The 13,873-nt window shown below is 41.3% G+C and overlaps 1 protein-coding gene across 10 annotated transcripts in view; it reads left to right on the top strand.

Moving 5' to 3' along the window:
* ANK1 (ankyrin 1) overlaps positions 1 to 13,873 on the top strand; it is a 355,025-nt gene that overhangs the window by 119,130 nt on the left and 222,022 nt on the right. For all 10 annotated transcript variants that reach the window (XM_033948942.1, XM_033948947.1, XM_033948950.1 and 7 more), the window contains 2 exons: positions 300 to 398; positions 3,360 to 3,458. In XM_033948942.1, the coding sequence (XP_033804833.1) occupies positions 300 to 398; positions 3,360 to 3,458 (198 nt within the window). The remainder of the gene's footprint in view (positions 1 to 299; positions 399 to 3,359; positions 3,459 to 13,873) is intronic.

Below are 13,873 nucleotides of genomic sequence, written 5' to 3'. Positions count from 1 at the left end.
AAATCACCAGAATTTATTTTTATAAGGGCTGTATATGCTTTTTCTATACTTGTATAGTTTATTTTCTTAACAAATCCACCCCAGAGATTTCTTCTAACTGAAGTTCTTTGAAATAATACCATCATAATTTATTTCAAGTCTCTTATATTTGGGTCATACAATTAATCATGCGATTAAAAAATGTAATTGATGTACGGCCCTAATGATTAACATTAAAACTGAAGCAGAAAGTAGCTGCCGACAAAGTGAAGGCACTTGCAATGCAATGCCGTTCTCATTAGCTGCCTGCTTCTCCGTAGAATGGCTTTACTCCCCTGCATATTGCCTGTAAGAAGAATCACATTCGTGTGATGGATCTCCTTCTGAAGATGGGAGCCTCCATCGATGCCGTCACTGAGGTACAGTGCAAGTTCTGGCTTCTTCTCATTTCCCACATGAAGCAGAGGCGAGAGTTGATGTAGTATTACTGTCTTGTCCCTCACTCATCTAGAAGTAAATTCAAGAAAGGGTGCCGAAATTTAGGCGCTGAGAAGATGCACATTAAGTGCAAATTCTATAATAGCAAGTCCACGGGTGGTGTAGTGAGGGCAGGAGGCGCCTGGGGCAGTGGCACCCCCCCTCATGCCCTACACTACACTTGCACCCTCCCTGCCCCGTACCTCTTTAAATCTTCGCCAGCGCGAGCAGCTTCTCCAGCCTGCTGCTTGCGCCTGCCTTGGTTTCCCCGCTGATGTCACTTCCTGGCCCCGCGACCGGGAAGTTATTTCAGAGGGTAGCCAGGCCAGCACGAGCAGCCAGCCAGAGAAGTTGCTCGTGCTGGTGAAAATTTAAAGAGGCGGGGGGAAAGGAGGGCATGAGCGTGGCATGGTGGGGGCAGAGAGATGCCAGTGCCCCCACCAAGATGGCGCCCAGGGTAGTCTGCCCTCTCTTACCACACCAAGCAGTTAGGTATGCAACTGATAGTATTCTATACCCTACATGTAACCTCTAGGCATGCCCCTGATCTGCCTGTGCCCGTGCCCCCTCCCCAAAGTCCATGTCCCCTTCACACCCAGTTTATAGAATACCTTCTGAGGGCAGTTACCTACCAACTGCCCAAAAGAGTGAATTAATGCCAGTTAATACCACCAATTGGCATCTCATTAACCCATTAAGTTAGGTGTGCAAATGACCTTATTCTATTTGCATGTTAAACATAACGTTGGGTGGCCAACTTTACAGAATTTGGGGAATAGCTTCATGGATGCAGAAAAGCACTTTCATGTTTGAACAGCTTTTCAGATAGAGATCAGAGGTCAGTTCTTGCCCAAGCAAAGGATGCTGAACTCCTGCACGAACCGTAAACAGGCTAGGTTTTCAGGATAACTTTAATGAATATGCATCAAACTATTGGGAAAATCAATTCAAATCAGCGTCTATATATATTACTATATCTTACTCAAAAAAGCTGTATAGAAAATATTTTCATTTATCTAACAAATCTCTATACATAATCATTACACCGTGCTCTATAAATAGTTCAAATATCCACTTAATATTATTTATAATCTAATCTAATCTAATCTAAACCTTAAGTTTATATACCGCATCATCTCCATGAGAATGGAGCTCGACACGGTTTACAAGAACTTAAAATAGTGGGTAGAGAAGAAGAAAAAGGATTACATGAACTTATGTGTAGAAGGGGGGAGAGAAAGGGGGGAAGGATAGAGCTACAATTTGCTGAAAAGCCAGGTTTTCAGTTTTTTGCGGAATAACTGAAGGGAGCTCAGGTTCCGCAGCGGGGTGGTGAGGTCGTTCCAAAGACCTGTGGTTTTGAAGAGAAGGGATTTTCCCAGTTTGCCTGAATAGTGGATGCCGCGTGGAGAGGGGAAGGCTAGTTTAAGCCTTTGGGCAGTTCTGGAGGAGTCGGGACTGGAGGAATTGAAAGACAGTGGGATAAGAGGAGGCAGGATTCCGTGAATGATCTTGAAAGCCAGGCAGGAACATTTGAAATGGATTCTGGAGATTATTGGGAGCCAATGAAGTTTGGCAAGGAGTGGGGAGGCATGGTCAGACTTGCGTTTTGAGAAGATCAGTTTGGCTGCAGTATTCTGGATTAGCTGGAGTCTTAGAATACTTTTTTTGATAGATTTAAGTAGATGGCGTTGCAGTAATCTAGTATGGAGAGGATGATGGATTGGACAAGGATGGCAAAGTGTTGTTGGCTGAAGTAGGATCTAGCTTTCCTCAGCATGTGAAGGCTGAAAAAGCATGATTTTGCCAAGGAATTGAGGTGGTCATTGAGGGAGAGAGAGGAATCGATAGTGATACCAAGGACCTTGCATGAGAACTCGAGCTGTAGTGTATCGCCTGTGGGTAGTGTGAAAAGTGTGGGCAGGTGTTCGAATTTTGGGCCGAGCCAGAGTAGTTTTGTTTTATATTCGTTTAGTTTCATCTGTACCGAGAGGGACCAGGCACGGAGTCTCATTATGCAAGCTGTAATGTTATCGTGGAGGTTGGTGAGGTTCTGGTCAGTCTCAAGGAGGACAAGGATGTCATCTGCATAAGTGTAGATTGTTTCCAGGGGGGATAGTTGAAAGAGTTTCAGGGAGGACATGTAGATGTTAAAGAGAATAGGGGAAAGGGGTGATCCTTGAGGGACACCGCAAGATGGAGTCCAAGGAATGGACATGGTGTCATTTGTGTTGATGGTGTAGGAACGGGAGCATAAGAAGTTTGACATTATTTATAAATACTTATATGTAAAACTAGAGTTCCCTTCCTAATTATAATGACTAAGATGAACAAGGTAGCCAACATTCAATTACAACATTTCACAGCAAACAAGATATTTGAATTCAAGGAGATACAAAGAAGAAGATTGTGGTTTGAAATACTATAAGAAAAGAACTTTCACAGGACATTTATCTTAGTCATTATAATTAGGAAGGGAACTTTAGTTTTACATATAAGTATTTATAAATAATGTTAAATGGATATTTGAATTATTTATAGAGCACGGTGTAATGATTATGCATAAAGATTTGTTAAATGAATGAAAATATTTTCTATACAGCTTTTTTTGAGTAAGATATAATGAATATGCATGAGACAGATTTGCATACAGTGGAGGTAGTATCCGTGCAGATTTATCTCATACATATTCTTTAGGGATAGCTGAAATACCTAACCTGTATGCGGCACTCAAGGCCTGAAATCTTACATCTGTGTAGGAGATAAAATTTCTTGGGGAGGATTAATGCATAAGATTGATTCAACTTGTCCTTACACTTGAGAGCAATATTGTAGGCGAAATCTGCTGAACCTGGTGAGATAAGTGATTACTAGCTAGATAACCTGATCTTTGTGTCCTGCAGTCTGGCCTAACTCCTCTGCATGTGGCTTCCTTCATGGGACATCTGCCTATCGTGAAGACCTTGCTGCAGCGTGGAGCCTCCCCCAATGTTTTCAATGTGGTGAGTGCAATCTCTGTTCCTTTCAGAGCTAAGGTTATGTAAGCCCCTCTTTCCAGGAATTGTGGGAGATTTCAGGGGGTGGGGTTTGGAATAAGAGTGGCCCATTTCCCAGGGAATCTGGGACAGTAACAATACCACAGCACTGAACCTTCCCCTTCATGGATGCTTAGATTGTAGGCTCCTTCGAACAGGAACTATCTTCTTCATGACTCTGTACAGCATTGCCTATGTCTGGTAGCGCTTTAGAAATAATAGAAGCAGTGGAGGTAGTAGTAGATGGTACTTTCTACGAGGAAGTACCATAGGGTGTTCACTCCACCATAAACTCTCCCCACTTCATTCATCTCCCATGCACTGTCTACTTTCTAGACAACAGCAGAAGTTAAGGACTGTACAGGGATCCCTGTTAGTGCTTTTTTTTTCCCTCCTCTTCTACAACCTGTGGGGCTAGACTCCCTTCTGGCTCTTCATTTTCTTTGCTGCTCTGGACTAATCCAACAGGCAGTGCCCAAAGTTCAGGGTGCATCTAATGTCACACTGTTCTGGGCCTTGCCATACCTAGGGTTACTAGATTTTCCGTAATGAAAACCCCGACCCATGGCCCCACCCCCAGGCCAGCCCAGTTCTGCTTGGCCCTGCCCTGTTCCGCCTGAGTCATGCCACGTTTCGCCCCCCTCAACCTGTTTGCTTGTCGGGAGGGCATCTGCCCATGTGCTGGTGTGATGCGATGATGTCACTCCCACGCGTGTGATGTTACCGCGTTGCATCCGCAGATGCCATCCCGATGTTGCTGCTCGTTGAAAGCTTTACAAAACCCGAACAAAGTGGCAGGTTTTGAAAAGCCGTCTGGACCCCCCCAGACATGTCCATTGAGGTTGTAATGTTGCAACATTGACAACATGGTCTGAAGTCGCCTGCGTGGGGTGCTTTTTAAAGACTGTTAACAGAGTCTTGTGGTCAGTGCGCAGTGGCAGTACGCAAAGGGAGAGATCACCGAGCAGATAGCCGGATTTCATTTGAGGCCCAGAAGCAGTGGTACTTTGGCCATAAAAAGATCGTCAGCCCACTATTTTTCAGTATGCTTTGCTGTAAGTAGTGGTTATCCACATTGAAATCTTCTTGGATAGTTTTCATTGGCTATTTTTCTGTAAAGTGCTTACTTTGCTACAATAAACCACAAGTGAAAGGTGTTTTTTTTTTTTGCCTATGATGCTTGGGTGATAGAGTGTGGGTTTACCTCTCCTATGTTCTGAGGCTTTTTCATTCACTGGTTTAAATTTCTTTGGTGCACAGCGGTTTTCATTAATGGAGTGAGTTTAAAAAAAAAATTATATCCAAGCCATGGAGGTGACGATGAAAAGCGCTGGCAGGCAAACACAATACCGAGACATTCTTTTACAATTTGTGCATAATTGTGCTTACCTGGGATAAGCACCCTGGATACAAAAGCCACTAGCTGACCCTCATGTATTAAGCAGCAGCCAAGCCCACTTTTGCTGGAGTGCTCAGTATTGCAACAGGTTTGGTGACATCATAGTACCCGAGAACAGAGGTAGCAGTGACTGAGCACTTTATTATCCGCATTGCCTTGTCATACTTTGAAAGTGAGTACTGCATCCTTATCCAGAAGTCTTTTTAAGGGCTCAGATATAGCATGAATTTCACTAAGGGCCAGATTCTCAAAACTTAAGATTGCCTTCAACGCAGTCACTAAACTGGTTCTAACCAGTTTGGCGTGCATGTATTTTAGCGGTGGATTATCAAAACAGCTTACTATGGCCTTTTCCGAGCTTCCTAGCAGTCTCCAATTCTGCCATGCAAATGGGTTCAATATTTAAATGAACACTCCAGTCGATTTTTCATCATCGCTGAGTGGATTCTCCAAGCGCTGCATCAGCTTTGGTGACCAAAAATCAGCAACTGGTCCGAGGGTGCCAGTATTGTGAAAAGCACATCTCTGGCATGTGTTTTGACTGTGGCTCATGAGAAAAAAAATTTACATTTTTCACATAAATTTTAGTCTTTTTTTGAGGGGGGGTTGGACAAAAGCATGCTTCTTGAGCGTGTGTATTATAGCCGTGTCTTATGTGTTTCTGGCTGTGGTTCATGATAAAATTACATATTACAATAAAAACAAATTACAAGATTTACATGAATTATATAGCAGTTTGGGGGGGGGAGAAAAGGTATGCTTTAGGCGCACTTGTTTGAAGTCGACATTGCATCTCCCCTTCCCTTCATCCAATAGCTCTGGCACACCTATGATTGACGCACTGCTTACGGCATTGCTTTTCCCGGCACCTGCTCAGATATATGCCTGTTTCGTGGTGTATTCTATGCATGTGCTGATCATTATCACCAGCGACTCATCTCATGTAAATGTAGTGATCCTTTGCTACTCTCCGCCAACCTCAACTGCACACGTGGTTTTTTGGGAATGACTCGCTTTTTTGAAATTGCTACAATAAGGCACCTGGGCAGGAAAAACAAGGAGCATGAGTATAAACTGTTAGGTATAACATTGGGGAAGGGCGAACAAGAAAAGGACCTGGGGGTGCTGATAGACAGGGCCCTGAAGCCGTCGGCTCAATGTGCAGCGGCGGCAAAGAAAGCAAACAGGATGTTAGGCATGATAAAGAAGGGAATCACGAGTAGATCGAAGGAGGTCATAATGCCGCTTTATAAAGCAATGGTCAGACCACACTTGGAATACTGTGTCCAACACTGGTTTCCATACCTGAAGAAGGATATAACACTGCTGGAGAGGGTGCAGAGGCGAGCGACAAAGCTAGTAAAAGGTATGGAGAACTTGAGCTACAATGATTGCCTCAGAAAATTGGGATTATTCACCCTCGAGAAGAGAAGACTGAGAGGGGATCTGATAAGAGACTTTTAAAATACTAAAAGGAATCGATAAAATGGAGCAAGCTCACTCACCAGCAGGGGGAAAGGATGATGAGCAAGTAACAACGTTATTCACATTGTCAAATGTGACTCGGACAAGAGGTCATGGACTGAAGCTGAGAGGGGACACGGCCAGGACAAATGTCAGAAAGTTCTGCTTCGCACAGCGAGTGGTGAACGCCTGGAATTCTCTCCCAGAAGAGGTGGTGGAGGTAACCACCATTCTAGGATTTAAGGAAAAATTGGATGCACATCTTCTTGCAGGACACAGGGATACAGGTATTGAGTATTGAGGGATACAGGTGACTAAGGTATTCGCCGGGGTATGCCTGGCTGAGCCTCCGCGTGTGCGGATCACCGGACTGGATGGATCCCAGGTCTGATCCAGTGCAGGCATTTCTTTATGTTCTTAAGGCTGCATGAAGTTTTGAGAATCTAGCCCTTAGGTAAATTACAAACCTAATGAAGTGCTGTACTGAGTTTACATCTACAGATAATGGCCTATCCTGTGTGGCTTTAATCCTCAGGTCTGCTTTTAGGCCCTGCAAAAACAGGATATGTTCATGGAAGCAGACTTCCTTCACACTAAGCTGTGGCTTTACTTACTTGCAGCGATCCATCAAGGCTAAGAGCTTGTTATGGTGGTCATGCTCTATTTCCTCAACAGAATCACCACAGCCAATTATGAGAATGTCATCTGCTATTGACTCAATGCCACAGATCCCAGCCATCAAATCATGCTGCTTGCTTCCACTGAATACCTCTGGTGCTATGGAAACTCCAAATGGTGATTTGAACCATCTTTTCAAGTTTCAAGTTTATTCGGATTTTATATACCGCCTATCAAGATTATCTAAGCGGTTTTTACAATCAGGTACTCAAGCATTTTCCCTCTCTGTCCCGGTGGGCTCACAATCTATCTAACGTACCTGGGGCTATGGAGGATTAAGTGACTTGCCCAGGGTCACAAGGAGCAGCACGGGGTTTGAACCCACAACCCCAGGGTGCTGAGGCTGTAGATCCAACCACTGTGCCACACACTCCCCACGGGGTCCAGAATGTGGTTGTGAGACTGTTGTTCTCACCTAACTTACATTACAGGAATGCATCACATACATGCAAAAAGTGAAAAACAAGCAAATATTAGGCAGTTTGTATATCTTCCAGTTTTGGCTTGTTTTATGTTATGCTATATTATACTTATATACCACCTTCCTTAAAATCAAAGTTCAACGTAATGCAGTTTACAAGCAATCAAATATGCAAAATGTACAATTATAATCACTTTTTTCAGCTATAACAGAGCTGCCAAGTTACCCATTCCAGGAGGGAGACTTTTTTTGGCCGGTCCTGGATTTCTGTCAGCCTCATCCTGGTGCATTATGGGACCTGCAGAACTGATTTCGATGGATAAAATCATGGACTACAAATACTACACTACTTTGGAATGTAATTTTAAAACCAGGACTGGCCATAAAAATCTCCCTCTTGGAGTGAGTAACTTGGCAGCTCTGCTATAACCATATTACTGATGCCAATCAGTTGGTTCAGTTGCAGGTGCAATATGGCCATCTGTTTCATGCATTTCTAATTAGGCTTTGAAGTCTGGTTGTGGAGTACATTGTACTAGTGAAACACTGGGGTCAAATTTAAAAAGGACTTTTTCTGGAACATGCTGCACTAGCCTATCAATGATATAATTCTAGGCACAACTAACTGTTGTCTTGACAGAGGTTTAGTGCACTGAAGTTCTATGCAGTTCAGCAGGAACGGTGAATTGGATCAGCCCAGGCACTATATAGGTTTGGATGCAGATGTCTTCAATATCAAATGTACAACCAAACAATGTACTGCTTAAGAAGTAATATTATTTCAGGGACATACAACACAGAACAACAAGAAAAGGCAAGGAGGATATTTATTCAACCAATAATAAAGTCTTTATTTGAAACAAAAAGGTCCCAACAAGGGTCCCAGTTTCGGCATTTAGAAGACGCCTTCTTCAGGGGACACTGTTGGAGAACAGCAACATGTAAAAGAACATATTAAAACCATAAAGTATTGCATAAAAGCAAAATGCATGTAAATAACACTAAAATATAGAAAATAATAATAAATTGTATTAATGGAATATAAAAATGTAATCATAAAAACAAGTACAAATACAGTACTCCCCTGAAATTCACAGGGGTTCCATTCCAGGAACTATCGCAAATTTTAAAAAACCGCAAATGCGGTTTTGCGTCTGTCAAAAGGCAGGAGAGGGCAGCTGTGGCGCCGGCAGGTGCAGAAAATCATTCACGGTATACTCCGACCGCCTCTTCCTATTACTAAAGTCAGGCTACACCAATCAGGAGCTGCTTTGACATGTAGCTCCTGATTGGTGTAGCCTGACTTTAGTACAGGAAGAGGCGGTCGGAGCATACCGCAAATTACTGATTAGCGAACTGCAAATTCACAGGGGAACACCGTACATGTAAAAACATATGGACATGCACACAGCCATCTCATTCATATATAAAGTGGAGAAAAAAACAGATCTCAATAATATAGCCCCTGTAGTTTAAACCAATCTTTTAGAGCTCTTCTCATCATTGGTCTTTGCAAAAAAACAAACAAACCTCCACTCACACTGCAAATGCTCACCTTTAATTATATAACTTATTCATACTGTTAATCCATGCAGTGTCCACAAAATTTTACTTCATTTTAAAAATTCATTAATCGAATCTTTCAAAGTGTCATAACAGGTGAATCATATATCAGTTTGTAAGTGAAGATGTCACTTATCTTAATCACAAAATTCAACATAAAAAAACTTTCTTCTCTTCCCAAAAAAACTTCTCAGCTTCCCTTCTCAACTTTTCAACTTCTCGATAGCTGAACCAAGGGATTAAAAATCTTATCTCACTCTTCACACGGTTCATCGGTATGTTTCAAAATGGCTGTGGCTATGACAAAAAAGCCAATATTTAACAGCACTACCTTATGATGTCATCATTATGCGATGTCTTATCTGTGGGTCATTTAAAGACACAGGTTAATCTTCTGTTATTTTATAGCCATCGTCTAATTCTCATATTACCATCTTCTTCCCACAACTACCTTAGAAAAAAGTCTGCCACTCCATTGCTGCTTTCAAACCGAGTGAAAATAGCATATCTAAACGAAAAATCCATTGTTGTTCTTTCTGGCATAGCAATATTCTCACATCACCCTGACACAGGGAGTTTGGTGTCACATCAATAATAATACACCTCAACATAGAAAACTGATGACTTCTATCTACACAATGGGCTACAAGAGGAGCCAACATCTTTTTTATATTTAAGCAACTTCTATGTTCAATTAATTGGGTGGCTAGATTCCTCGATGTTTGACCCACATAACACAATTTACTTGGACAGCTTATGACGTAAATCACATTACTTGATTGACAAGAAGTGTTGTATTTAAGAAAATATGTTTTGCTTCAGCCAAGATGCTAAAAAAAAGTGGTTGAATCCATCACTCCACAAACCGAGCAATGGCCGCAATATTGATGGTTGCCCAATACTACTCCACAGATTTCTGAAAATCTTCTTTGGATATGTGACATAAAATATCATATAAATTTCTGTTTCTTGAAAAAGCCATTACAGATCTCATAGATTCTATGCATAGCAAGATTTTTAACAGAGAAAAAAATGTTTCTTAAAAATTTTGAAATCATCCCAAATGATTTAATTTGTTTTAATATGCAAGGGATAACTTCAGTTGTATTTTGATGTTCCTTTTGTTGTAACAATTCCATATAGGGGTTTTTAAAAAGTCCTCTTTCTTGCTTTTTTAAAGATCTTTTTAGGATAAAAACATTTTTCTAGTCATGATTCCAGTAAACCTGTTTCTTTTCAATATATTTCCGAAGTACTACAAATATGATAATATCCAAACTCATCCAGTAGAAATTTTAGATAATTCAATAAATCGATTTGGTCTCTTCCCGTTCCAATGGATCCCATTTTAAGAAATTGATATTGCTGGATTTACAAAAATTGGAACAGATGAGGAGATCTGCATTTTCAAATATATCTATAGCAGAAAGAAGAGCTATAAAAGATTTGAAGTCAGACTCTACTATTATAATACAGGGGGTATTGTGGTGATATGGGGCACAGATGTACTGGGGTACAAACTATACCGCAGTGATAGGGTGGATCGAATTGGTGGAGGCATAGCATTATATGTTAAGAAGGGCCTTCAATCGAATGGACTGAAAATTCTACAGGAGCAGAAATACACCTTGGAATCCCTATGGGTAGAAATTCCATGTGTAAAGGAGATAATGATAGTAATAGGAGTGTACTGCCATCCAGGATGAACGGATAGATGCTGAAGTGTTATCAGAAATTAGGGAGGCTATCAAACTGGCTTATGTAGTGGTAATCGGTGATTTGAATTACCCCGATATTGACTGAGTAAATGTAACATCAGGGCATGCTAGGGTTCCTTGTGAAATCAAGGACTCCTTTATGGAGCAGCTGGTTGAGGAAGCGACAAGAGGTGAAATAATTCTAGACCTAATTCTTAGCGGAGTGCATGAATTGGTATGTGAAGTAATGGTCTGGTGCCACTTGATAACAGTGATTATAACATGATCAAATTTGACATAATCCCTGGAATAAGTTTGCACAGGAAATCCAGTACAACATCACTTAACTTTAAAAAAGGTGACTATGATAACATGAGATGAATGGTAAAAAAGAAGCATAGAGGTGCAGCTGCAAAGGTCAAAAATATACATCAGGTGTGGATTTTATTCAAACTTACCATCCTGGAAGCCCAGACTAGATATATTCCATGTATTAAAAAAGGAGGAAGGAAGACCAAATCGCAACTGGCGTGGTTAACAAGTGAGGTGAAAGAAGCTATTAGAGCTAAAAGAAAATCCCTTCAGAAAGTGGAAGAAGGATCTGACTCAAAATAATTATAAACAACACAAGGAATGTCAGATTAAATGCAATATACTAATAAGGAAGGCAAAGAGAGACCTTCAAAAGAAGATTGTGCTGGAAGCAAAAACACACAGTAAAACCCTTTTAGGTATATTAAAAGCAAGAAGCCTGGAAGAGAATCAGTTGGACCATTAGACGACCGAGGGATAAAAGCGGCTCTCAGGGAAGACAAGGCCATAGCGGAGAGATTAAATAAATTCTTTAACTTCACCGAGGAAGATATGGAGGAGATACCGGTGTCAGAAATGGTATTCAATGCTGATGAAACAGAGAAACTCAATCTCTGCAACACTGGAAGATTTAATGAGTCAGTTTGACAAATTGAACAGTAGCAAATCACCTGGACTGGATGATATACATCCCAGATTGATGATAGAATTGAAAAATGAACTTGCAGAGCTATTTTTAGTAATTTGACATTTTTTTTAAAATATCCAGTGCAGTACCGAAAGACTGGAAGGTTGCCAATGTGATGCCGAATTTTAAAAAGGATTCCAGAGGTGATCCATGAAATTATAGATTGATGAGTCTGATGTCAGTGCCAGGCAAAATGGTTGAAACTAGTATAAAGAACAAAGTGGCAGAACATATACAGTACATAAGCATGGATTAATGAGAGAAAACCAACCTGGATTTAATAATGGGAAATCTTGCCTCACCAATCTACTGCATTTCTTTGAAGGGGTGAATGAACATGTGGATAAAGGTGAGCCAGTGGATATTGTGTATTTGGATTTTTCAAAAGGCATTTGAAAAAGTACCTCATGAAAGACTTCTGAGGAAATGGGATAGGAGGTAATGTCCTATTATGGATTAAGAACTGGTTGAAAGACAAAAAAACAGAGAGTAGGTTTAAATGGTCAATATTCTCAATAGTGGGTTCCCAAGTGGTCTGTGCTGGATCTGCTGCTTTTTAACATATTTATCAATGATCTAGAAATGGGAATAACTAGTGAGATAATTAACCCCTCCCTTACCCTTTTTATGAAGCCATGTTAGTATTTTATATCGCCGGCTCTGGTGGTAAAAGTTCTGATGCTCATAGGAATTCTATGAGCGTTGGATCTTTTACCATCCCAGCCGATGATAAAAATTACTAACGCAGCTTCATAAAAGGGGGAAGGGGTAAATTTACTGATGACACAAAGTTGTTCAAAGTTGTTAAATCACAAGAGGTTTGTGAAAAATTGTAAGAGGGCCTTGGGAGACTGGGCATCACAATTGTAGATAACATTTACTGCCTCTTTTACAAAGCCGTGTGGCAACGGCCCCGAAGCCCTTTAAATCTCTATGGGCTTCGGGGCCATTAGTGCAGAGCAGCCGCTAAGGCGGCTTTGTAAAAGAGGCCATTAATGTGAGCAACTTCAAAGTGATGCATGTGGGAAAGAACAAGCCAAACTATAGTTACTTGATACAGGGATTCTATGTTAGGAGTTACTGCCCAGTAAAAGGATCTAAACTAAACTAAACTAAACCTTGGGTTTATATACCGCACCATCTCCACAAATGCGGAGCTCGGCATGGTTTACAGGAAGAAAGATGAGAGAGGAACTACAGTGGAGAGATTAAAGAGTTAGGTGTAAAGGGGGAAGGTGAGAGGCCTAAGAGGGGGGAAGTGTTACAGTTTTGAGAATAGCCAGGTTTTTAGGTGTTTGCGGAAGAGTTGGAGGGAGCTTGAGGTTCGGAGAGGGGAGGTGAGGTTATTCCAGATCTCAGTGATTCTAAAGGGGAGGGATGACCCAAGTTTGCCTACATGGGAAATACCTTTTATGGAAGGGAAGGATAGTTTAAAAATTTGGGAGGATCTGGAGGAAGTAGGGGTTGGGGAGTTCCAGGATAGAGGGATAACGGCAGGAAGGATGCCATGTAGGATCTTGTAGGCCAGACAGGATCTAGGTGTCATCATTGAGGATACGTTGAAACCATCAGCTCAATGTGTGGCGGCGGCTAAGAAAGCAAATGGAATGTTCGAAATTATCAGGAAAGAAATGGAAAACAAAGATGAAGATGTTATAATGCCCTTATATCGCTCTATGGTACAGCCGCACCTCGAATACTGTGTGAAATTTTGGTCACCGTATCTCAAAAAAGATATAGCAGAATTAGAAAAGGTTCAGGGAAGGGCAAGGAAAATGATAAAAGAGATGGGACAGCCTTTCTATGAGGAAAGGCTAAAGCAGCTAGGGCTCTTCAGCTTGGAGAAGAGAAGACTCAGGGGTGATATGATAGAGGTCTATAAAATACTGAGGGGAGTGGAAAGAGTAGGTGTGAATCGCTTGTTTACTCTTTCCAAAATATAAGGACTAGGGGGGGACTATGCAATAAAGCTACTCATAGTAGATTTAAAACAAAACAGGAGAAAATATTTCTTCACACAACATGTAATTAAACTCTGGAATTCATTGCCGAAGAATGTGGTGAAATCAGTTCTCTTAGCAGGGTTTAAAAAAGGTTTGGATAATTTCCTAAAAGAGAAGTCCATAGGCCATTATTGAGATGGCTTGGGGAAATCCACTG

The sequence above is a fragment of the Geotrypetes seraphini genome, chromosome 6 (assembly GCF_902459505.1).
Source record: "Geotrypetes seraphini chromosome 6, aGeoSer1.1, whole genome shotgun sequence".
Lineage (NCBI taxonomy): Eukaryota > Metazoa > Chordata > Amphibia > Gymnophiona > Dermophiidae > Geotrypetes > Geotrypetes seraphini.
Note: the sequence above shows the minus strand (reverse complement) of the source record. Positions and strands in the feature narration are given on the sequence as shown.